Below are 22,321 nucleotides of genomic sequence, written 5' to 3' on the forward strand. Positions count from 1 at the left end.
AGGTCCCCAAGAACACAGTGGCCTCCATCATTCTTAAATGGGTGAAGTTTTGAACCACCAAGACTCTTTCTAGAGCTTGCTAAACTGAGCAATTGGGGGAGAAGGGCCTTGGTCAGGGAGGTGACCAAGAACCCGATGGTCACTCTGACAGAACTCCCGTGTTCCTCTGTGGAGATGAGTACCTTCCAGAAGGACAACCATCTCTGGGCACCAATCAGGCCTTCATAGTAGAGTGGCCAGACGGAAGACACTTTTCAGTAAAGGGCACATGACAGCTCGCTTTGAGTTTGCCAAAAGGCACCTAAAGGAATCCCAGACCATAATAAACAAGAATCTCTGGTCTGATGAAACATAGATTGAACTCGGCCTGAATGCCAAGCATCATGTCTGGAGAAAACCTGGCACCATACCTACGGTGACTAATCAGGATTGAGGGAAAGATGAACGGAGCAAAGTACAGAGGTCCTTGATGGAAAACCTGCTCCAGAGCCCTCAGGAGCTCAGACTTGGGCGTAGGTTCACCTTCCAACAGGACAGCAACCCTAAGCACACAGCCAAGACAACACAGGAGTGACTTCGAGGCAAGTCTCTGAATGTCCTTGAGTGGCCCAACCAGAGCCCGGACTTGAACCCAATCAAGCATCTCTGGAGAGACCTGAAAATGGCTGTGCAGCGACGCTCCCCATCCAAACTGACGGCGCTTGAGAGGATTTGCAGAGAATGGGAGAAACTCCCCAAAGGCAGGTGTGCCAAGCTTGTAGCCTCATACCCAAGAAGACTTGAGGCTTTATTGGCTGCCAAAGGTGCTTCAACAACGTCCCGAGTAAAGAGTCTGAATAGTTATGTAAATGTCATGTTTAAAATAAAATGTATTTGCTTTGTCATTATGGGGTATTGTGTGTAGATTGATTAGGGAAAAACTAACAATTTAATTCATTTTAGAATAAAGTTGTAACGTAACAAAATGTGGAAAAAGTCAAGGGGTCTGAATACTTTCCCAATGCTCTATAGGCCTAGACGCAAACTTCTATTTGGATTTCCATAAAGTGTATCCATTTAAATGTATCCAACGGACAGTGTTCACTCCTTTTTAAATGGTTTCCTTTTCACGCAATCACCTTCCGGAGGCCGTCAAAACTGAAACTTTGGTTTTGTGTTGTGGTGTTGTGCCCAAATATAGCAATTGTGTAGGCTAGAAGCAAGGGGAAATAATGTCTAGATACATTTACAGTGGAGATCAGGTTAATGAATTGGCTGGCTGGGCTGATGGGACAGTGAATGCGTAGGGATTTCTCAGATGGAACAGAAAAGAAAATGCCCGTTTTTGCGTCAAATGCTTACCAATGCTAAACTTTTTTTTTAATGTATGGCTTAGAATGCGTCTCAACCAATCACAATGCTTGTTTTGACCAACCCGTTGTAAAGCATTTCAGTGACCTTTTTAACTAAATGTAATGGACCACAAAGGCAAAAGGTTGGAATCTTCTTTTCACTTCCTATCTGTGTGTCACCCATTGTATTGGTGAGGCTGGGGTTATTTGCTACATGGAATTGAGGGCAAGAGGTGACGTGAGGGGATAGTTGTGTACTATATCAGCTGTATTGGACTGGTCAACCATCCTCCTGGAGAGCCTGTCGCAATGCAGGGTTTTGCTCCAACCCTGTTGGAGCGACATCTTGCAGGAGGAGGGTCGGCCATCCACGTGCTAGTCTGTCTGCTCCATGGACTTGAGGGTGATCGTTTAGGAGAGAGAGGGAGGTAAAGGAGGAGGGGGGTGAAAGAGAACTCTTCTGAAGTTAAGGACGTTGTTTAGCTTAAAGCAGTCAAAAACGTTTTTAGTTTCTGCAAACGTATACATGATTTTCCTATGTTTTATATACATTTCCACACTATAGAATAAAACTGTAAAATTGTGGAAATGATGGTAACGCTCTTTTAGTGTAAGAGCTGTTTGAAATGGCTGCCTGAAAATGTCTGCCTGTTTTGGTGGGATGGAGTTTTGTCCTGCCTGGTGACAAATGAGTTAATAGACCAATAAGAAAGGTAGTTCCAAACCTCTATAACAGCTAGTTTTCAGTTTTCCCCTCCCCACTCAGACCACTCCCAGACAACTAGCTAAATTAGACAACTAGCTAAATTAGACAACTAGCTAAATTCTTGCTTGAGAAATTGCTCTTTGCTCAGGAGCTATAATTGTTTGTTTTCAATTAAAATGATCAAAAATAATCACGGTAACGTATTTCATTCTTACCCAGAAATGATTTGATATTAAGATAAAAACGGTTGCATTGGACCTTTTCAATGTCTTCAGACAAGTTCTCCAGAACAACATGGCTTCCTCCCAAAGGGCACCCTATTCCCTATAGCGATGGTATTCAAAGTCAGGGTCAACTGCCCTATAGTGTAGGGAATAGGGAGCCATTTGACGCACACCCTAATGTGGGAATCAATCCACGTAGAGCACAGGGAGAGGAGCCGGCGTGGGGAATATCAATGAGTCGGGATGTCTGTAATGCAGGGTGAGCTATAGGCTTCCTCATGCATCCCAACTACGCTGTCTCTCCGCTGCTGATGGAGAAACTAGTTCACACACATCTACGCCTCCTGGATATGGCCTTCCATAAAGAAGGCTATTATTGACATCTTGTGGTCCACTTCTTGGATTGTAGTCTGATCACTGCAATGACTGGAAGTCTATGGGCAGCTACTAGCATGCTAGCAGACACTGTACCCATAGACTTCCAGTCAGTGCGCTAATGCTAGTTACCGTTGACTCGCGAAACTACCTCTTAACTTCCGTCATACTGGACACGGAGACATAAAAATGGTATCACACGTGTTTGTCTGACTCATTGCCAAAATCCCAAAGTATCTCTTTAAATAGCTCCTGGACATGGGTCACCCAGCGAGAGCTGGGGCTCAGCTGAGCCAGCCTTGTGGCATGAAGTAGCCAGAGGGGAAGGGGGGTGGTTGGTTGACCTCTATAAACCTTTTCTTCAGCTACGTCAGGCGCTCTACTTTTTTATGGGCACGGCCCACATAGAGGCGCCTCCCGTTCAGCTCCTTCCTATTAATTTTATCGACCGCCTAAGGAGGTCAGATGTACTCCAATTAGACATAGAGATAGCAATGAGAGTACACTCCCCTCCACAGTGCAATTCACCCCTTCCTGAGCTGAAGTAGCTGTTTTGCAAGTCCAATACAAAAAGCCTTTCCCCCCAGCAGCTCATATACTACATTTCCCAGTAGACACGGGTGGTAAATGTCACTGCCAGTCTGCAGTGTGCCGGGCACTGCAGTGAATCACTCCTCCGCTCCACAGTAAACCTCATGGAAAGTGACTGAGGAATAAGCCCCAGGGCTGGTGCGTAGGAGTCATTCTAGCACTCTGTAGTCCTTTGGGAGAGGAGGTGGGAGAGCGAGAGTTCCTGTATGTTCAGTTATGGTGAGTTTTGCTCCAGGTGTCAAAGTGAACTTTTAATATTAAGCTCATAGTACAGAGTATTGGGCAGAGTAAATGTTGAAGGTTTAAATGAGACTTAGAAAGAATCCAGCCAAATAATCTACACTGCTCAAAAAAATAAAGGGAACACTTAAACAACACAATGTAACTTCAAGTCAATCACACTTCTGTGAAATCAAACTGTCCACTTAGGAAGCAACACTGATTGACAATAATTTTCACATGCTGTTGTGCAAATGGAATAGACAACAGGTTGAAATTCTAGGCAATTAGCAAGACACCCCCAATAAAGGAGTGGTTTTGCAGGTGGTGACCACAGACCACTTCTCAGTTCCTATGCTTCCTGGCTGATGTTTTGGTCACTTTTGAATGTTGGCGGTGCTTTCACTCTAGTGGTAGCATGAGACGGAGTCTACAACCCACACAAGTGGCTCAGGTAGTGCAGCTCATCCAGGATGGCACATCAATGCGAGCTGTGGCAAGAAGGTTTGCTGTGTCTGTCAGCGTAGTGTCCAGAGCATGGAGGCGCTACCAGGAGACAGGCCAGTACATCAGGAGACGTGGAGGAGGACGTAGGAGGGCAACAACCCAGCAGCAGGACCGCTACCTCCGCCTTTGTGCAAGGAGGAGCACTGCCAGAGCCCTGCAAAATGACCTCCTGCAGGCCACAAATGTGCATGTGTCTGCTCAAACGGTCAGAAACAGACTCCATTAGGGTGGTATGAGGGCCCGACATCCACAGGTGGGGGTTGTGCTTACAGCCCAACACCGTGCAGGACGTTTGGCATTTGCCAGAGAACACCAAGATTGGCAAATTCGCCACTGGCGCCCTGTGCTCTTCACAGATGAAAGCAGGTTCACACTGAGCACGTGACAGACGTGACAGTCTGGAGACACCGTGGAGAACGTTCTGCTGCCTGCAACTTCCTCCAGCATGACCGGTTTGGCGGTGGGTCAGTCATGGTGTGGGGTGGCATTTCTTTGGGGGGCCGCACAGCCCTCCATGTGCTCGCCAGAGGTAGACTGACTGCCATTAGGTACCGAGATGAGATCCTCAGACCCCTTGTGAGACCATATGCTGGTGCGGTTGGCCATGGGTTCCTTCTAATGCAAGACAATGCAAGACCTCATGTGGCTGGAGTGTGTCAGCAGTTCCTGCAAGAGGAAGGCATTGATACTATGGACTGGCCCGCCCGTTCCCCAGACCTGAATCCAATTGAGCACATCTGGGACATCATGTCTCGCTCCATCCACCATGCTGATGCGGTTGGCCATGGGTTCCTCCTAATGCAAGACAATGCTAGACCTCATGTGGCTGGAGTGTGTCAGCAGTTCCTGCAAGAGGAACTGCTGACACACTCCATCCACATGAGGTCTAGCATTGTCTTGCATTAGGAGGAACCCATGGCCAGTTGCACCACAGACTGTCCAGGAGTTGGCGGATGCTTTAGTCCAGGTCTGGGAGGAGATCCCTCAGGAGACCATCCGCCACCTCATCAGGAGCATGCCCAGGCATTGTTGGGTGGTCATACAGGCACGTGGAGGCCACACACACTACTGAGCCTCATTTTGACTTGTTTTAAGGACATTACATCAAGTTGGATCAGCCTGTAGTGTGGTTTTCCACTCTAATTTTGAGTGTGACTCCATATCCAGACCTCCATGGGTTGATAAATTTGATTTCCATTGATAATTTTTGTGTGATTTTGTTGTCAGCACACAAATATGTAAAGAAAAAAGTATTTAATAAGAATATTTCATTCATTCAGATCTAGGATGTGTTATTTTAGTGTTCCTTTTATTTTTTTTGAGCAGTGTATTAACAGGTAAACCAATGTTCCTTTTTTACCTTGCTTACTTACTCAGGACCACGTTCAGCAGGATGCAGTGGTGTGGGACGTTTAATTCAGTGGATATGGTGCTGATCTGAACCTTCAGTTGAATGGTGTGAATGTAATTGCCCAGAGGGTGATTTCGTATGGTGTGCTGCACATTTTCAAAATGGTCACGACCATATTGATCAGGTCACACCCTCCAAACGAGAGCAAACGAACCTCGAAAGACCGTTTGGCGTTTAACTGTATGACGCGTTTCGGCAGTTCCTAACGTTTTGAAACATCCAGATAGAAATGTAATTTGGAGAACAAACATGACTCTCTGACATGTAGAATAAGGAATCACGTTGGCTCTGTTTGTGGAATTTCTATCTGCAACGTTTGATCGTGTTTGGCTACTTGAACGTGGCCCAGGTGTGCTGAAATGAACCAGAGTTGTACAGGGCTTTATGACAGGGAAATGTTGCCCTCTGCTGGATTAGTTTGCACAGCGCTTTATAGTGAATGACTGTGTGGCGTCACAAGCTAAAGGCAGCAAAGACACATCATACAGGACTGTTCAACAGATGGTGATGCAGTTTAGTCTCTTCACCTCAGGACACTTGATGAGCCAATGTTATGTCTTTACCGCTCAATTTAATTGACCGTTCTTCTACAACCCATTCAACTTTTTATCTGTTTTTCCATTATCTGAATGAGAAATGTGACAAGTAGCTAAGTAAAATGAATTGCACAACAATGCTTTCTATGACGAGGGCCATAGTTATCCCCCAAAAAATGATTTGTGTAATTGTGTGTGTGTGTGTGTGTGCGGTAACAACACTGTTTTTGTCTCTTTACCCTGGTGTTAAACTCTCCATCTGGAGCCACTCTTCTTTACCCATCAACCCCTGCAGCCGTGCGCTGCACACCCCTATCCTAACCACGAGATCCATATCGCTCTGTGCTTTCTCTTCCTCCTCTCTCTCCCTCCCTCTTTCTTTGTCACTCTCCGCTCTCTCCAGACCTATAAGCTAAACCCAGATGACATAGATTTAGAGAACGAGCCTTGGTATAAGTTCTTTTCCGAGCTGGAGTTCGGCCGTCCGGTAAGTGAGGGTCCGTAACTCCCACCTAGGCACCCCCAGCCTTAGGTATACCTCACTCCCCTCTACCCGTTCAGTCTTGACCCCGCTGTAGCTGGGTGGGAATAATGTCGTCCAAGTCTCGGACTGGAGAGCTAGTGGGTGTACAGGCTTTTCTTCCAGCCCAGCAGTAACGCACCTGATTCAACGAAAGGCTGTTTGTTTTTATTTCGCAACCCGACACTAACGCATAATGAGTCAACGGTCTTCAGTCTGGACAGAGATTGGTCGAATCCGGTGTGTTAGTGCTGAGTTGGAACAAAGGCATGCGCACCAGGAGCGGAGTCTGGGGTCCTTCCTGTTGTAGTTGCTTTGGCATGCTGCTGGGTGCTGTGGTGGTCACTGTGGTGGTCGCCTGTTGTGTAGCTCCTTGTGACTGGTCTTCTTGTGTCTCTGCATCTTGGTGAGTTGGTTTAGCATAGTGTGGCTGTCTCGTTATCAGCTGGCCTCGCGACACGTTGAAAGCTCGAAACACTGCAAAACAAAGTCCCAAGTTAACATGGATTGGTCCCTTTACCACCAAAATCCTCCTACTAAGGTATACCTCTCTTCCTACATTGTATAATTTCCTATTTTTCACCAGCAAAATTCAGGTTGTTTTGCAGTGTGTGCTTACCGCTGTTGATAAGCTAGTGGAGCAGCCGGTAGAACCGAGCAGAACAGAAATCAATCGAAATAATATGCTAATTAAAATCAACAAATGAATCAGCAGCATCTGGTCAGAGCATCGTTCTGCACCGTTCTTCATGCTCCTCTTGTATGTTGCAGCTTGTGTCGTTTGTTTCTGTTAGCCAGTTTAGACATTTTGGTTTCTACCCCTTCTCCCAAATTGTCAACTCATTCACTCCTCCTCAACTTTAGGCAACCTAAGGCATTAAAGGTATTGGATTGGTGTAAACTTGGGCTGGATTGAGCTCCTGTTTTCCACCATATTCCTTGCACCAGTCCCATTCCTTTGAAATCCACGAGAGGAAGTGTACAAGTGCACACTTTGGGGGAGAAGGGCGAGATACACTGTTTGTCGGACTGTTGTTAGGTTGAGGAAATGGACTTATTCAGAATGTTCAGCTAGAAATATGCAGTCTAGAAAAGACACGACTCTGATGTCATGCAGAATAAGGAATGATCAGATTTTATATATCACATTTCTAGCTGTAATATTCTTTCTGTTGCACCCTGACCCCACCACTTGAATAAACCCAAGACAACATACTCTGAGAAAGATAGAAAAGGTTCCTTAATGCACATGACTGGAGGTTAGTTTCGAGACAGAGGGTTCCACCAATGTCATGTTTAGCTAGTCCGTCTTCACAACCGAATCACTGCTCTGTAGTGCCTTATGTCCTTAGTTCTGCTTTCTGCCTCTTGCTCCCACAATCTGTGTGTGTGTGTTGCTTTGTGGTTATGGGTTTGTAGATGTGCCTAGCAGTAGTGAGTGTGTGTTGGAGCTAACATAATGTACTAGATGTGTGTTCAAATTGGCTTAATCATTACTGCAATATGTGTTTGTGTGCATAATATGTACGTGTGTGTGTGTGTGTGTGTGCAGCGCGTCAAACTCGTCAGTCTTCAGTTCCTCTGTGCTCTAACGGATGTCACTTTCCTCTCTCGTTTTTTGTTGTTGTTTTTTCTCCCCATGACGCCACTTCCTCTCCTCCTCCACCACCACTCCATCTTCACCACCTCCTCTTCCTCCTCCTCTTCCTCCTCACCGCTGCTTGGGGCTCAAGCCTCCTAAAAAACGTCTGGATTATAATCCAGACATCTGCCCTCGCCGACTCACCGAGGTAAACGTTGGCATTCATGAGCATCGTGGGAATGGGAGGATTGGGTGGGAGTTAGCCTGAATAGCCTGGTTCTAGATAATTTTGTGCTGTTTTGCCAACTCCTTGTCACGCCAAACATGTTAGGCATGACTAAGGTTGCAAAATCCTGGTAACTTTCCCAAAAATTCAAAATTTTTCCAGAAATCCTGGTTGGAAGATTCCTGGAATATCGAGGGAATAAGCAGGAAATCCGGGAATCCTCTAACCAGGATCTCTGGAAACTAGTGGATTTTGGGAAAGAGACCCGGAATCTTGCAACCCTAGACACGGCAACTCCATAAGGAGTTGGCAAGAGAGTACAAACAGACTGGCAAGAGTTGAACGCAAACCTCGCTAAACAATTGTGGTCTTAGATTGCTTTATTACTAAACTCTGCGTGTTGTGTGATTTGGATGCAAACTACCAGACGTACTGTGACTGCATTTTATTAGGCTACCGTATGTCAACACAGGCACAATGTGTACCTACACCATAATTACACAGTACCGAATGTAACCGTGTAACTAGATGACTGATTGGGGACGGTTGTCGCCATGTGTAGTACACCATAGCAGGACCTTATCATAGGGCCTCATCTTTCAGCATCCGTATCAGTCCTATGTCATCTGTCTATCAATGTATTTCTCTCTCGCTATCTCTCACTCTCTAGTTGCTCTATTGACAGCTTATTATTGACGTGAATCTCAGGACTGTATAAATTGCTATCAACCCATGTATGTATGTATCATGTCAGATGTGAAGCTCATATTTGAGTAGGTGTCCTTTGGGATTCAATATGTATCTGCTGATCTAGGATCAGTTTTCCTGTTGGAATCAAAAAATAATAAGATGATATGGACAAGGAGGACCTGATCCTAGACCAGCAAAGGTCTGTATCATAGGGTAGAAATGGCTGTGCTTTATGCTTTGTTACCACATGGAGCCAATCCTATGATCCAAAGAGTCCGTTTTGGGTCTTCCAGGGGCGCGTCTTCATCTCCAAGACGGAAAGCGTGATAGAGCGCCTCCCTCACGCTACCCTTTATAGTGCATCACTTCACTCATGCCCTTTCTCCCTCCTGAACGAACCCCTCAAACAGACCACGGTCAGAGATCAACAGAATCAGCGGTCGCAGCTCCCAGCGCCAACCGGTAGGCCCATTCGAGATTCCATACACACGCCATGTGGAACCTACCTCCGTCACGCCATAAGCCGGGGGATTGTTTTGAGCGTGAAGGCGCGGCGGCGGTGGAGGCGGCGTGCGAGCTGAGCATTGTGTCTCCCGCCGCCGCCACCTCCACCAGTCTTTGTTCGCGCTGCGCTCACTCTTCCTCTTCCTCTCCCTCCCTTTTGTTGTCTGCCCTCTTTCAGACGTCGCTGTACTTCACTCCCACTGCTGACCGGGTTCCAGAGAGGCCGGCGAGGTGAGTCTTCAATTCTCTCTCTCTCTTTCTTTTATTCTCTGCATTGATCTTTCCCCCTCCTCCCTCTCGCTCTCTCCCCCTCCTCCCTCTCGCTCTCTTTCTTTCACACCAGCAGTAGGTCGTGTTGCGGCGCGGTGTCCCAAACTCTGTGTGACGGTGACTCTCCACACATACCCCCCCCTCCTCCCCAACCCTGCATACATTATCCACTCAGCCTATTGATTCTGCCCTTCAACCTTGTCCCCTTCTCTTCTCCTCCTCCTCCTCCATTCCCTTTCACAGATGCTAGGCTTAATCGGTTCTATTTGCTCTGAGTGAATGGGATGGTCGAAAAGAGGATGTCATGAATAACCCATGTTATTCATGAAAGGCTGACTGGGATTGTATGTAGTTGAAAGTCTAGTAGCCTGGTTAACCCACACTAGAAGTCTTGATCTTTTTTTTTTATTGACGAGGCAGTTAAGAACTAGATTGGGAGAGGTTTACATATAGGAAAGGCACAGCCAGTCGGCCGACCCTGGGTTCGACTCTTTCGTCCCCAGCGGTCATGTGTAGTCCGGAGTCGGGACTCTGGCGCAGGTCTAGGGCGTTTTTAAGGAACAATAGCAGTCATGCTACATCATCCTAGTGTGAATTGAATTGACGGTGAGGATGACATTTTTTTGTTCACGAGTTGGTAATGTTCAACAAATGAGCTTTGTTCTTTTAAAGCTCTATTTTACCGCTTTCTTTTGTTCCTTAAGGTTCTCTTTGTTGAACCACGAAAAGGCGGTGAACGCTATTATACCAGAGGGAATTATAACCCAGGATATTAAATGAACTGGGTCAAAGGAGCAATCTGTAATATTTCCTTGAATTGAAATGTGAATTAAGTGCGAGAGTATTTGGCATACATTTCCCATCGATGTATCTCATTCTGTTCCAAACAAAGTGGTGGGGCCGTCGTTGGGCTGAAACACAGGCCCTGTTCCAATCATTTGAAAACGTACTCCCTTAAAGTAATGACTGATTTAGAAATGATGGCTGAACAGGTGACAGACTGTGGAAGGTGGCTTTAAAACCGTGTGTTCTATCACTTTGTGTTCCAGTGCTGCCAGTGACTACAGGAAGAGGAGGAAGTCGGAGCCGTCAGGTGACCAGGGCAAGAACCAGGTCTCCCCAAAACCACCGGACCCTTACAAAGGCAGCAGCACACTGAGGAAACCTGCCATCCGCTCCTCCCCCTCCTCCCCCTCCAAAGTCAAAGGTACACACACACCCACACACACACACAATGCAAACAGAGAGACGTATGTACACAAGCACACTCACACAATCATAGGCATATACACACACTGGATCCCTATAGAGCCTGCACCCTGAGGAAACTGGCCATGAATGAAAAACCCATAAAGGATACAGATACACACACACACACACACTCTCTCTTCCAATGTATAAGCATTCTCAAATGTGCAAACCCACACAAAAACACACTCGCACACAATCTCAATCTTAACAACCTCTCTCTTGCAGATGTACAAACGTTCATAAAAACACATACACATTCTCTGCGCTCCCTCACTCTATACCCGACAGCAATCAGACAGGACACAAGCCCACTGAGAGACTAATTTCCTCTTCTCACGCTATGCTGAGGGCCTCTTCCAGGTCAAGGAGCATCCAACCCAGTCTAAATAGCCTTGTGTTGACACTGTAAACAAACAACCATGTTCCACGAGCTAATGGGAACGTTCTAACTCAGTGTTTCTCATTCCAATTCAGGGGTTGCACATTTTTGTCCTAGCCCAGCGCTAACATAGCCAACAGAGCAAATCCGCTAGGATTCCAGGCTAGCGCTAACACTTGTCCCAAACAATCGACAAATCAACATGTAACTACGCTGTTGATTAGTCGAATGAGGTGTGTTAGTACTGGGCTGGAGCAAAAAACCCCATCGGGATCCCCCCAGGAATGGATTGGGAAACAAAGTCTGTTGTGTAGTGTTGTCTAATTACGCTCATTATGTCCACAGGTTTCCTGTCTCATAGTGGGGTGACCACAGAAAAGATTAGCGGTACTGTTTTGTCATCTTTTGGTTGTCTGCCTTTGTCAGTTGTACATCTGTCCCTGTTGCATGTACACTGACAAAACATTTAAGAACACCTTCCTAACATTGAGTTGCAGCCCCCCTTTTTTGTCCTCAGAACAGCCTCAAATGGTCGGGAACGGACTCTACAGGGTGTCGAAAGTGTTCCACAGGGATGCTGGCCCATGTTGACTCCAATGCTTCCCACAGTTGTGTCAAGTTGACTGAATGTCCTTTGGGCGGTGGACCATTCTTGATACACACGGGGAAAATGTTGAGTGTGAAAAACCCAGCAGCGTTGCAGTTCTTGAAACAAACCGATGCTCCTGGCACCTACTACCATACCTCTTTCAAAGGCACTTAAATATTTTGTCTTGCCCATTCACCCTCTGAATGGCAAACACACACAATCCATGTCTCATAAAAATCCTTCTTTAACCTGTCTCCTCCCCTTCATCTACCCTGAAGTGGATTTAATGAGTGACATCAGTAAGTGATCATAGTTTTCACCTGGTCAGTCTATGTCATGGAAAGAGCAGGTGTTCTTAATGTTTTGTACACTCAGTGTATAGTATATTGTGAAAAGGATGAGAGAGGTGTAAATGTAAATCTCTCCACCATTGTCCTCTGTGTTTGACACAATGGTACTGATGTTCAAGTGCTCCATTTTAGCTTCACTCTCGTTCTCACCCTCTCTCCACCATTGCATGATGAAGGCTACAGTATGTTCAAGTGTTCTGTTATAGCCTCTATATTTCTCCTTCTGTATTTCTTTATCTCTGTATTCCTCTCTCTCTCTGCGTGGTTAATATCCTCCTCCTCTTTTCCTCTCTACCACGCTGCTCTGGTTTATGGGATCGTCTGAAAGGTGGGGTCACGTGCGAAATGACCTACTCCCCCCGTTTGAGCTCTTCCCCGGGCCCGTACCTCCGCTCCCCTCTCTCCCCCATGCCCTCCAACCTCGCCCACCGTCGCTACGACGACGATGCCAACCCGGGGGCAGCCTCTTCGCCCTCCTCGCCCCTCAAGCGCGCCATCTGCTTCAAGAACGGCTGGCAGACGCTCCGGCAGGACGCCGAGACATGGAGCAGCACAGAAGACGCACCGCCCTCGCCCGCAAAGCTGAAGTCGCGTAGCTGCGACAACTTGCTCAACGACGGGCACCCAGGGGGCCCCGGCGGGCACAAGGCTATCCGTTCGGAGAGCGCCGGGTCACTGGTATTCGACAACCCATTGGGGCAAACCGCATCGTCCTCTACTCGCTCCTTGCCTCGCCCGCACCGGCGACGTGCCCACGACGCGCCAGGCTTCCTGAAGCTCTACCGCAAGATGCACCACATCGACCGCGCCCAGCTGCTACCCTCTGACGTCATCCGCTCGGTCCGTGCCCGCATCCTGGAGCTGGAGCGCCAGCCGCACCTCTTCCCCCGAAAACTCTCCCCCTGGGGGCCGTCGTGGGGCCTGGAGGTCCCTCGCGATACGGTGCCAATGCGCATCTCCACGTACGAGCAACTCATCCAGAAGTCCAAGTCCATGCCCGACTTGGGAGATAGCGAGGTCCCATCTGGCGCAACCACGCCCGGCGGGTCATCGTCCCGTGCCAGTAGTAGCGGGGGAGGAGGCGGCGGGGGTAGGGAGACACCCGGGTACCCCAAACGCCGTTTCTCCATTGAGTCTCTGCTAGAAGAAGACATTAACAATGGGAATGGTAACGGGACGTCCCATCACACTTTTGACCACCATCACGCTCACCAGGGTGCAAGGAACCCGCCCGAGGGTCAGCCCCGCCTCGCTCTAGACCCCCACCACCGCGATTTCCCCGACCCCCTCGTTTATCGACGCGCCACTGTCCCAGGGGCCGAGTACTCTGAGTCAGAGCAGGATGCAGCCGCCTCGGACCTCAGTGACTTTGTCCAAGTCGAAGGATCCTCCTTCTGCAGCGAGAGCGACTTCGACCACTGCTCGCTCACCTCGTCAGTCGAGAGCTTCTACGGCCCCTCCTCCCACCACCACCTTCGACACCACCACAGCCACAGCCACCACAACCCCAGTCATCAGTCTCTCGGTCAGGGTCAGGGCTACCAGCACCGTCACCTCATCAGCTCGTGTAAAGGACGCTGCCCGGCCTCCAACACTCGCTTTACCACTATGCTGCGCCACGAGCGGGAGCGGGCCCGCCAGGAGCTCCGGCAGAAACCCCCCCAGGCACAGCAAACCAGACACGGGGGAAGGGGAGGGAGCGGAGGGGACCACCATGCCCTACCCCCCTCGTCCCAAGCAGCCCAAACCCAGCAGGGGATGTCCAAACTGGCCTTCCTCATCAGTCCCGTGCCTTTCCGAAGGAAAAAGGGTGATTCTCCACCCACTTCGAGAAGGAGTAGTGGAGGTCGAAGTACCAGGCCCAAGTCTAAAGAAGCCGTCTATGAAGCTTTGGATGCAGCCTTGAGGGATATCTACGAACACATCCAAGCGGAGCGAGGCCGGAGCGGCGCTAGGCTACCAGACGATAGCATCCTCCGGAGGCTACTGGCTGAGATCCTCCCGGATGTGCCCGAGAGGAGCTCCTCGTTGCGGGGACTGAGGGGGAGCCGCAAGGGGGGTCCCTCCTCAAGCTCCTCGTACCCCGACGGGAGTCCCACGGGGTACAGCTCGTCACCGCGGCTACAGTCGCCGCTAAGTACCTCTTACAGTCTCCATACAGATGCCTCCAATAACAACGACTTTGGAGAGGAGCCAGGCAACGCAGGTGGAGCATGCACACACATATATATATATACACACACTTGTACTACAAACACACGCACACACACCAGCCCTCAGTCCATCATCTCCCTCCTCGACTCTCCCCAGCACTGCCTGACTGTGACCACCTCCCCTCCTACCAGTCACTGTGCTTCAGCAACGGGCCAATGAACAGAGCTGAGGTTAAAGAAGCCCTGTTCCTATTGGCTCATCCTCAAGACACCCAGGGACCGCATGCTTCCTCTTCATTCCCTTTATATGGTTAAAGGATTGTGTTGTTTACTGAGATGTATGTTGTGTTATTGTCGGCATTTCTCTTTTTGCTGCTTGTTTCCCAGTTGTTTTTGGTGTATTGTTTCACTCCCCTTCAGTACGTACCTTGTTATGTTGAACCACTTGCATTTATGATTTTGTCAGGGATGGTTTATCAATTGGATGAATATATTTTTAGGAATGTACAGCGAGCTCAGTGTTGGGGCAGTGACACCATTGTTGATTTGGCTCTGTACTCCAGCAAGTGTACACTTTGGATTTTAAATGATACAATGACTATGAGTTTAATCCTTAAGAGTCTCAAAAGTCACCCGTTCGTCAATCTAAGTAACATAATAAAAGAATCCCAGTCGAAATCCGTCGGCTTAAGCTAGCGATATTGCACGGGCTGCGTCTCAATCCACCGCATCCTCCTACGGTGGCCTTCTGCAGTGGAAGGTGGCCGAGCTACAGCGGTGTTTGTCAGACCATGAGACATCCCGATATGGACGGTTTATCAATTGGATTTCGTTATTTTTTGGGAATACGGTGAGCTCCAAAATGATTGGGACAAAACAACAACAACAATTGTCAATGTCCCAATACTTTTGGAGCTCACTGTATGCGCTTGCTAGTATGAATGACTTCTCCTTCTGTGCTCTTCTGTTCAAATGTTCTGTTCTCGTTTTGTGACGTGGGCATGCTTTTCCTTTTAATCATACTGTGCTACACTATCCGAACCATGTGTTTTCCCTGAAATGGAAATAAAATGCATTTTAATTTATTATAATTTTATTTTGTCATTTCCTGCCCGACACTCATTTCCTGGATGACATCACTACCCTGAATGACATCATCACCCATTGTGTAAACCAAGGTGGTTTACTCAGGGAGGCGCAACGCTACAGAACGCTAAGACACAGATTATATTGACTAGAACAGACATTCCTCTTTTGATCATGGAGAATAGACAATTGTGTCAGCTCTATTATATTGCATTTCCACCTGCAACGTTCTGCACATTTCACCCTTCTGAATCCTCCCATGGGAAATGTAACAGATAAAGCCAACATGATATTCTGCATAAAAGACGATCATGTCAGTTTCTGCACAATGCATTTCTATCTGAGCACGCTGTAACGGTTTCGCCCTTCTGAACATGCCTCCTGGCGTCGCTGTGCACGTGTCGGCCCATCGCCATGGCAACACTGTTTTGTTGACCCTTATGATAACCCTTGACCCCTGTGCTGTTCCCCCTCACAGAGCAGGATGCCTCCAGGGGGTACAACACAACCACCAGCGACGGGGGAGGGGGGCAGACCAGACGAGCCACCCCGGACAGAGAGGTAGCCAAACCAGAACTTTGATTTTCCAGACTAACTTTGATGATGAATGAGACTAGCTAAACCAGTACATCCCAGTGTTTCCCATAGTTGACTTATTTTGCAGGCGGGGGGCGCATTAAATCCGCAACATTTTCAATTGCAATCATTTGAAGCCACATTCTTTTAGGTGGGGTCCAAAGAGCTAGACACCCCGTCTATTCAATGCAAAGGGAAACACTGGTACTCCTATTTAGAAGATGTATTTTATTTTTAGCAGGCTATTACAAAGTACTACTGGTTTTCTTCTCTACCTAGTACTTGATTGATTCAAATAGAATAATTTCACTGTCCTGATAAGCTTTCCATTTCAACATAATTGTATCATATCTAGTAACACATAGCTGCTCTCTTTCTCTTTACCTCGCTCGCTCTCTCTCCCTCTTTACCTCTGTCTTATCTCTCTCGCTCTCTCTCTTTATCTCTCTCTCGCTCTCTCTTTATCTCTCTCGCTCTCTCTCTCTTTATCTCTCTCGCTCTCTCTCTCTTTATCTCTCTCGCTCTCTCTCTCTCGCTCTTTATATCTCGCTCTCTCTCTCTTTATATCTCTCTCTCTATCTCCTCTCGCTTTCTCTCTCTTTCTCTCACTCTATCGCTCGCTCTTTATCTCTCTCTATATCTCTTTATCTATCGCTCTCTCTTTATACATCACTCTCTCACTCATCTTCATAGGTCTCCCATAAGCAGATGACCCAACTCATTCTCTTCTCTCTCCTCCATCAGAAACAGCCTGCCAGAGCTATATATGACTTTAAGGCACAGACCGCTAAGTGAGTAAAGTGACTGAATGCAATGAAATGCGTGTGTGGAGGGGAGATACAGGGACCTCGGTATGTGCTGCACTGGTTTGCAAGCAAGTAGGCTGGGCATGCACAACGCTTGAAACAGACAGCCCACTTTTCTTTGAGGGGCCCAAGGTTAACCTCAGTTATGGGCAATAGCCTCATTCATTATCTCCAGCCCATTCCAGTGTCTACAGGTGAAAACTGTGATTATGATATATTATCATCAGAATCAGTTTTCTAGGACTCTTCCTCCTTATGTTGTTTTTTTTACTAGGGAACGTAGAAAATGGCTTTGTTCCCATACTATAGACACTGGTATGGTGCAGTGGGTAATGCATTTTAGGTTTAAAAAGCAGTGACTTGCTTACCTTCACATCCGCCTGCTTAATCATTTCCCTACCTTGAAAGGCGTGCATGGACGATTGTTGCCCCCCATTGCTCTTCATACTAAAATGGTGCTTGGCTAGTCTCTCTAGACATTGAGGTTGCCTCCCACAATGTTCCGGCTTAACACGCCTAGATTCTGGGCTTCAGACTAGTGCCTGGCTGGTTAACAATGTCACATGGATGATTCCAGTGACTTAATGTTTGTACCCTTTGAACACAGTGCTGCCAACACCAGGGTTTTGGGTTTGATCCCTGCACGGGCCACATATAGTCAATACATGTCATTGGTAGCCGGTTTTCCAAACACGGACCAAGCCCAGTCCTGGACTGAAAAGCAATTTCAGTAGAGATTCTCCATTGAGCGTGCCTTTTGTAGTTCAGGACTGCTCCATCTGGGAAACGGGCCCATAGAGACTGGTGTTTGGGGGTTATAAGAAGCATCTTGTGACCGTTGTTTCAGAGAGCTGACGTTCAAGAAGGGCGACGCGGTGAACATCATCAGACAGATCGACAGCAACTGGTACGAGGGGGAGCACCGCGGACGACTGGGCATCTTCCCCATCTCCTACATAGAGGTAGAGCACATTGAGTGTGTATGAGGTGAAGGGAAAGGGGGATACCTAGTCAGTTGCACAACTGAATGCTTTCAACCGAAATGTCTTCCGCACTTAATCCAACCCCTCTGAATCAGAGGAGAGAGAGAGGAGTTGTTGGGGGTTAACGGCCTTGCCGTCCCAGGGGATTTGAACCAGTGACCTTTCGGTTACTGGCCCAACACTCTAAACAGCTAGGCTACCTGCCGTGTGTGTGTGTGTTTCAGATGATGATGATTATGTTGTGTGAATGTCTAGGTGTGTGTGTGTTGTCACCACCCAGCTTTGTGTGCAGTTTAATTGATTACTTCTTGGACCTATATCTCCCCACTCTCTCCACACACACACACACACAGAAGATGCCGTTGCCAGATAAGCAGCAGCCGATTAGGCCTCCTCCACCAGCACACGTCAGAGAGATCGGGGAGGGGGTGGCCCGTTACAATTTCAACGCTGACACAAACGTGGAGCTGTCCCTCCGCAAGGTAAGGTGTGTGTGTGTGTACACGAATTTGTGCGTGTGTGTTGGTGTGATTGTGCATTAGTCAATGCGCATGTCTGTTCACTGACGTGTCTTCATTTCCGTGTGTGTCTGCCTGTGTGTGTGTATAATCTGCAGGGTGAGAGGGTAGTCTTGCTGAGACAGGTGGACCAGAACTGGTACGAGGGGAACATCCCAGACACCACCAAGCAGGGCATCTTCCCTGTGGCCTACATAGACATCGTCAAACGCTCGCCCTCCAAGAGCCCCGCCCCCTCCCACCACCCAGACCCACACGGCTACCCCAGCAACAGGACACAGGGCTCCACGCCCACCAAGGTAGGGACAGAAGAAGAAGAATATTGTATTAGTCCACACAAGACTTAGTCCAAACTGGAGTAAGCCAATAGTGACAGTCTGTTGTTTTTTATGTCAGTGAGCAGCAAGTTTCCCCGCTGTGTATAATGATGTCATTTCACTGAAACTACCGTTAAGTCTTAGGGTGAGTTGCACCAACATGGATTATCTGGGTTAAATCAAGCTTTATCTATTCATCTTGTTACACCACATTTTAAACCTAGTTTTTAAATGAATCCTAGGTGAATGAAATCCTTCCTCTAATCTAAATGTAGTTTTCACTTTAAACCTAGATTAAAATGGCCCAGGTGTCTTCCTTCTTTTTGACAGTGGTGTTGTCTGTCTTTTTATCCTCCACTACGTTGCTAAATTCCTCCTTCAGCTCCGACAAGAGGTTTTTCTTTCATAAGAGGAGAAATGTGAACTTCTTTGACGTGCCAGGATCAGGTGACTAGCGGACAAATAATAAAAGGCTAAATAACGTTAAGTAATGACAATAATATACATGATATTGTACGCTAGCTAGCTTGGTTCATAAACTGGCTAGCTGCAGTAGCTAACAAATTAGTTTTCTGTCTAGTACTGGCAAATAAAGGATTTTATTTCAAATCAGCCAAGCCGTGAGAACCTTTCAGTGATGGAGCTACAGTAGTTCTAACGTTACATTGTTTATTTTATCCGGGAACAGCAACTTTGTGGCCTCATTTGTGGCTAGCTACTTCGTTTTCAATTCACGAAATACCTTGTATATTGGTGTAACACGTCACTAATCATAGTTTAAAACCTTTTAATGATAGATTTACTGATCCAGATTTAAAATGAAGTGGTGCAACACATTCTCTGATTAATTATAAACCTAGATTTACAAAACCTAGATTAGCTCTAATCCTAGGTGAATTTTAACCATGTTGGTGCAACCCACCCTTAATCAATCAACCCCCCCCCCCAAAAAAAATATATAAAGCCCTTTTTACATCAGCAGTTGTCACAGTGCTTTAAAGATATCCAGCCTAAAACTCAAGCAAGTCTCGTCACTTGCATGGTTTCCTCTTTCTGGATGTTGTGTAAAGCTTTTCCTAAGCGCTGTAAATGCGTTAGGGATCCTACTACCTCCCCTTTAAGAAACCTACATGTGTACCATGCTGTCTCAAGTGGCTGTCGACATGCTATGGCTTAAAGAGGAAGTCCTGTCCACGCAGAGTGATAGCATTTCAATGCCTAGTAGAGGTTTTGAGCGTGGAAGACAGTCTCTCCTTGTCCATAGACTGCTTTCACAGTAAGGAAACAAAATATGTCAAATCTCTGTACTATCCCTTTAACGGAGAGGCTTCACACAACTCGACCCAGATGCATTTAGAACATTTGAGCCTGGTGAAGTAAGTGTGTGTGTGTTCGTGCGAGAGAATGAAATGAGATGGAGAGAGGGTACTGTTGGGTTTGGATGGCAGGGGAGAATGAGTGTGGATGGGTTTGTGTGCATCTCCTCTTTCCCTCAGTCCCTCACACCTCTCCACTCCTGGTGTGTAAGTCTCCGCTTTTTTATCCCCCCCCTCCTCTCTCTCTCTCTTTCTCTCTCCCTCCGGAGCCATTCAACAGAACTCCCACCCCCCCTTCCCTCCATCACCACCACCATCCTCGCTCCACGCCCCCCTCCCCCCACACCCCTCCTCCTCCCGTGAAGACCCTCTGTCTGCAGGCCGTCACCAGCGAGTGGCTCTCCCTCACCCTCAGCCCCCCCTCCTCCGATACCCCCATACCACCCACGCCGCCCCCCTTCCCCCCAAGCCTCCTCCCTTTCCTGGAAGATCAAGAACGGAGGGCCACCCCTCCCGCGCCACCCAAACGAGGGCTCACCCCTCCGCCACGAAATGCATCCAGTTGTCTCGCCTCCTCCCGCCCGGCTGTCAAGCAGTGGCTGTTTGACTTAGACTCCCCCCCCTCAGCCCCTCCTTTCTCTCCACCCCCTCCTCCTGACTCCTCCTCTCCCTCCGCCTCCCCCGTGCCCGACTCCTTCCTGGGATACCTCGAAGAGAGGGGCCTAAGAGACAGTGAACAGAACAAACCACTGTCCCTAGCAGGCAGAGGGGGGTTCTTCTGCACTGAACCCGAGCCGGGGGACACGCCCGCAGATTTGTTGCTGTGGTACAGGCCAAGTGTTCCGCCAGTATCCTTAGAACTAGAAACGGAACCCCCCCCTCTTCAGCAGCAAGTGGAAGATCCCTATGATCAGTTGTTGTCTATGATCCTGGATCAGCCCATGTGTGACGAAGATGGAGGGGAGATTCTCAAGCCGGCCGTGGCACTGACCAACAAATCACAGAGCAGGGTTAGGCTAGAGTCAGAGTTTCATAAGCCTGTGACTATGCAGCCCCTGTCCATCACGCAGGACAGCCAATCAAAAAGGGTGAATAGGCGGACGGCAGGGTCTCAGAGGCCGATGACGTTGTACATTGAGGAAGAGGAGGAAGCTATAGGAGGGGAAGAAGAGGAGAAGGAAGAAGAAAGGAACATTGATGTAGACTGTGGTACTGTAACTGTCCACAGAGAGGGGCTGAAAACAGAGGTAGCGCATGATGTGTGGACCAGGTTTCAGACTCAGTTGAAGCATACACACATGCTTGCTAACACCTAACCCGAGCCAATTCCAAACAGTTTTACACAGTTTGATAATAAAGTAAGATGTACTTATTATAATGAAAAATACAGGATTAACCAGGGCTTTGGTAAATTTGGATATATGGATTGAAATGGAATTGACCCTAACCCCCGTAGTTTCACATCATGCCTTTTCTGGATCGTTTTACTTGATTATGCAGAGTAATGCTTCGATACTGAACCTACATTTTGGAATGTTGATTCAGCTCGAGGTTTGACGCTGGGTGTGATTGGTGTCACATTTTCCTTCCCTTCCCAGGCTGATGTCTATCCGACCCGCTGTCACAGCACTTTGTGCAACCCGGCACAGTTGGAACCCATCACCCTCCTCCCTCCCCCTGTCTCTCCTCCCTCCTCACCATCCCCCGCTTTTTACTCTGCCTCACAACCAGCTGAAGCCCTGGCTATGCCTTCTTCCTCTCCACTGTCCCATCTTCCTACCCCTCCCCCAATTCCCCTCTCCTCCTCGCAACAGATTGTGCCACCCTGCTCTCCTCCCCCCACTTCCCTCATCTCTACCTCCTACCTCTCTTCTCCTTCACCCTCTTCTCCCCTTCTCATCTCTCCGCCTCTCACGACCTCACCCCTCCCTGCCTCCCGCCCATCCTCTACTCCTCCTCCCCCCACCCCTCCCTCTTCCTCCCTTTTGGCCTCACGTCAAGCCCTGGTCTCCCCTCCTCCTCTCCAACCCTCTCCTCCAACCTCCCCCATCCCTGACACACAACACTCGCTCCCATCCTCCCCTCCACCCTCTTTTCCTCCTCTCCCTCTCTCCCCTCCACTTGTACCCTTTCCAGAACCTAGGTCTCCTAAGATCAAGGTAAAAGACACTGCAGGTGCTCTTATTGCGTTATACAAAATTATAAGAAAAGCTAACTAAAATTAACCCTGACGGACTGTGTGTGTTGTGCCCTAATTAATCTGTATTAATCACCTGTTGGACCAGTGAAGTGTGTTGTGCGGCTG

General features: G+C 48.1%; 1 protein-coding gene across 9 annotated transcripts in view; it reads left to right on the top strand.

The window, feature by feature from the left end:
* sorbs2a (sorbin and SH3 domain containing 2a) overlaps positions 1–22,321 on the top strand; it is a 105,671-nt gene that overhangs the window by 75,873 nt on the left and 7,477 nt on the right. For 6 of the 9 annotated variants that reach the window (XM_036933530.1, XM_036933531.1, XM_036933535.1 and 3 more), the window contains 13 exons: positions 6,304–6,387; positions 8,154–8,210; positions 9,601–9,653; positions 10,742–10,899; positions 11,668–11,709; positions 12,590–14,467; positions 15,979–16,061; positions 16,770–16,867; positions 17,730–17,844; positions 18,219–18,347; positions 18,482–18,682; positions 20,286–21,263; positions 21,615–22,175. In XM_036933530.1, the coding sequence (XP_036789425.1) occupies positions 6,304–6,387; positions 8,154–8,210; positions 9,601–9,653; positions 10,742–10,899; positions 11,668–11,709; positions 12,590–14,467; positions 15,979–16,061; positions 16,770–16,867; positions 17,730–17,844; positions 18,219–18,347; positions 18,482–18,682; positions 20,286–21,263; positions 21,615–22,175 (4,437 nt within the window). The remainder of the gene's footprint in view (positions 1–6,303; positions 6,388–8,153; positions 8,211–9,600; positions 9,654–10,741; positions 10,900–11,667; positions 11,710–12,589; positions 14,468–15,978; positions 16,062–16,769; positions 16,868–17,729; positions 17,845–18,218; positions 18,348–18,481; positions 18,683–20,285; positions 21,264–21,614; positions 22,176–22,321) is intronic. The other 3 variants (XM_036933532.1, XM_036933534.1, XM_036933538.1) reach the window with 3 other exon arrangements.

The sequence above is a fragment of the Oncorhynchus mykiss genome, chromosome 10 (assembly GCF_013265735.2).
Source record: "Oncorhynchus mykiss isolate Arlee chromosome 10, USDA_OmykA_1.1, whole genome shotgun sequence".
Lineage (NCBI taxonomy): Eukaryota > Metazoa > Chordata > Actinopteri > Salmoniformes > Salmonidae > Oncorhynchus > Oncorhynchus mykiss.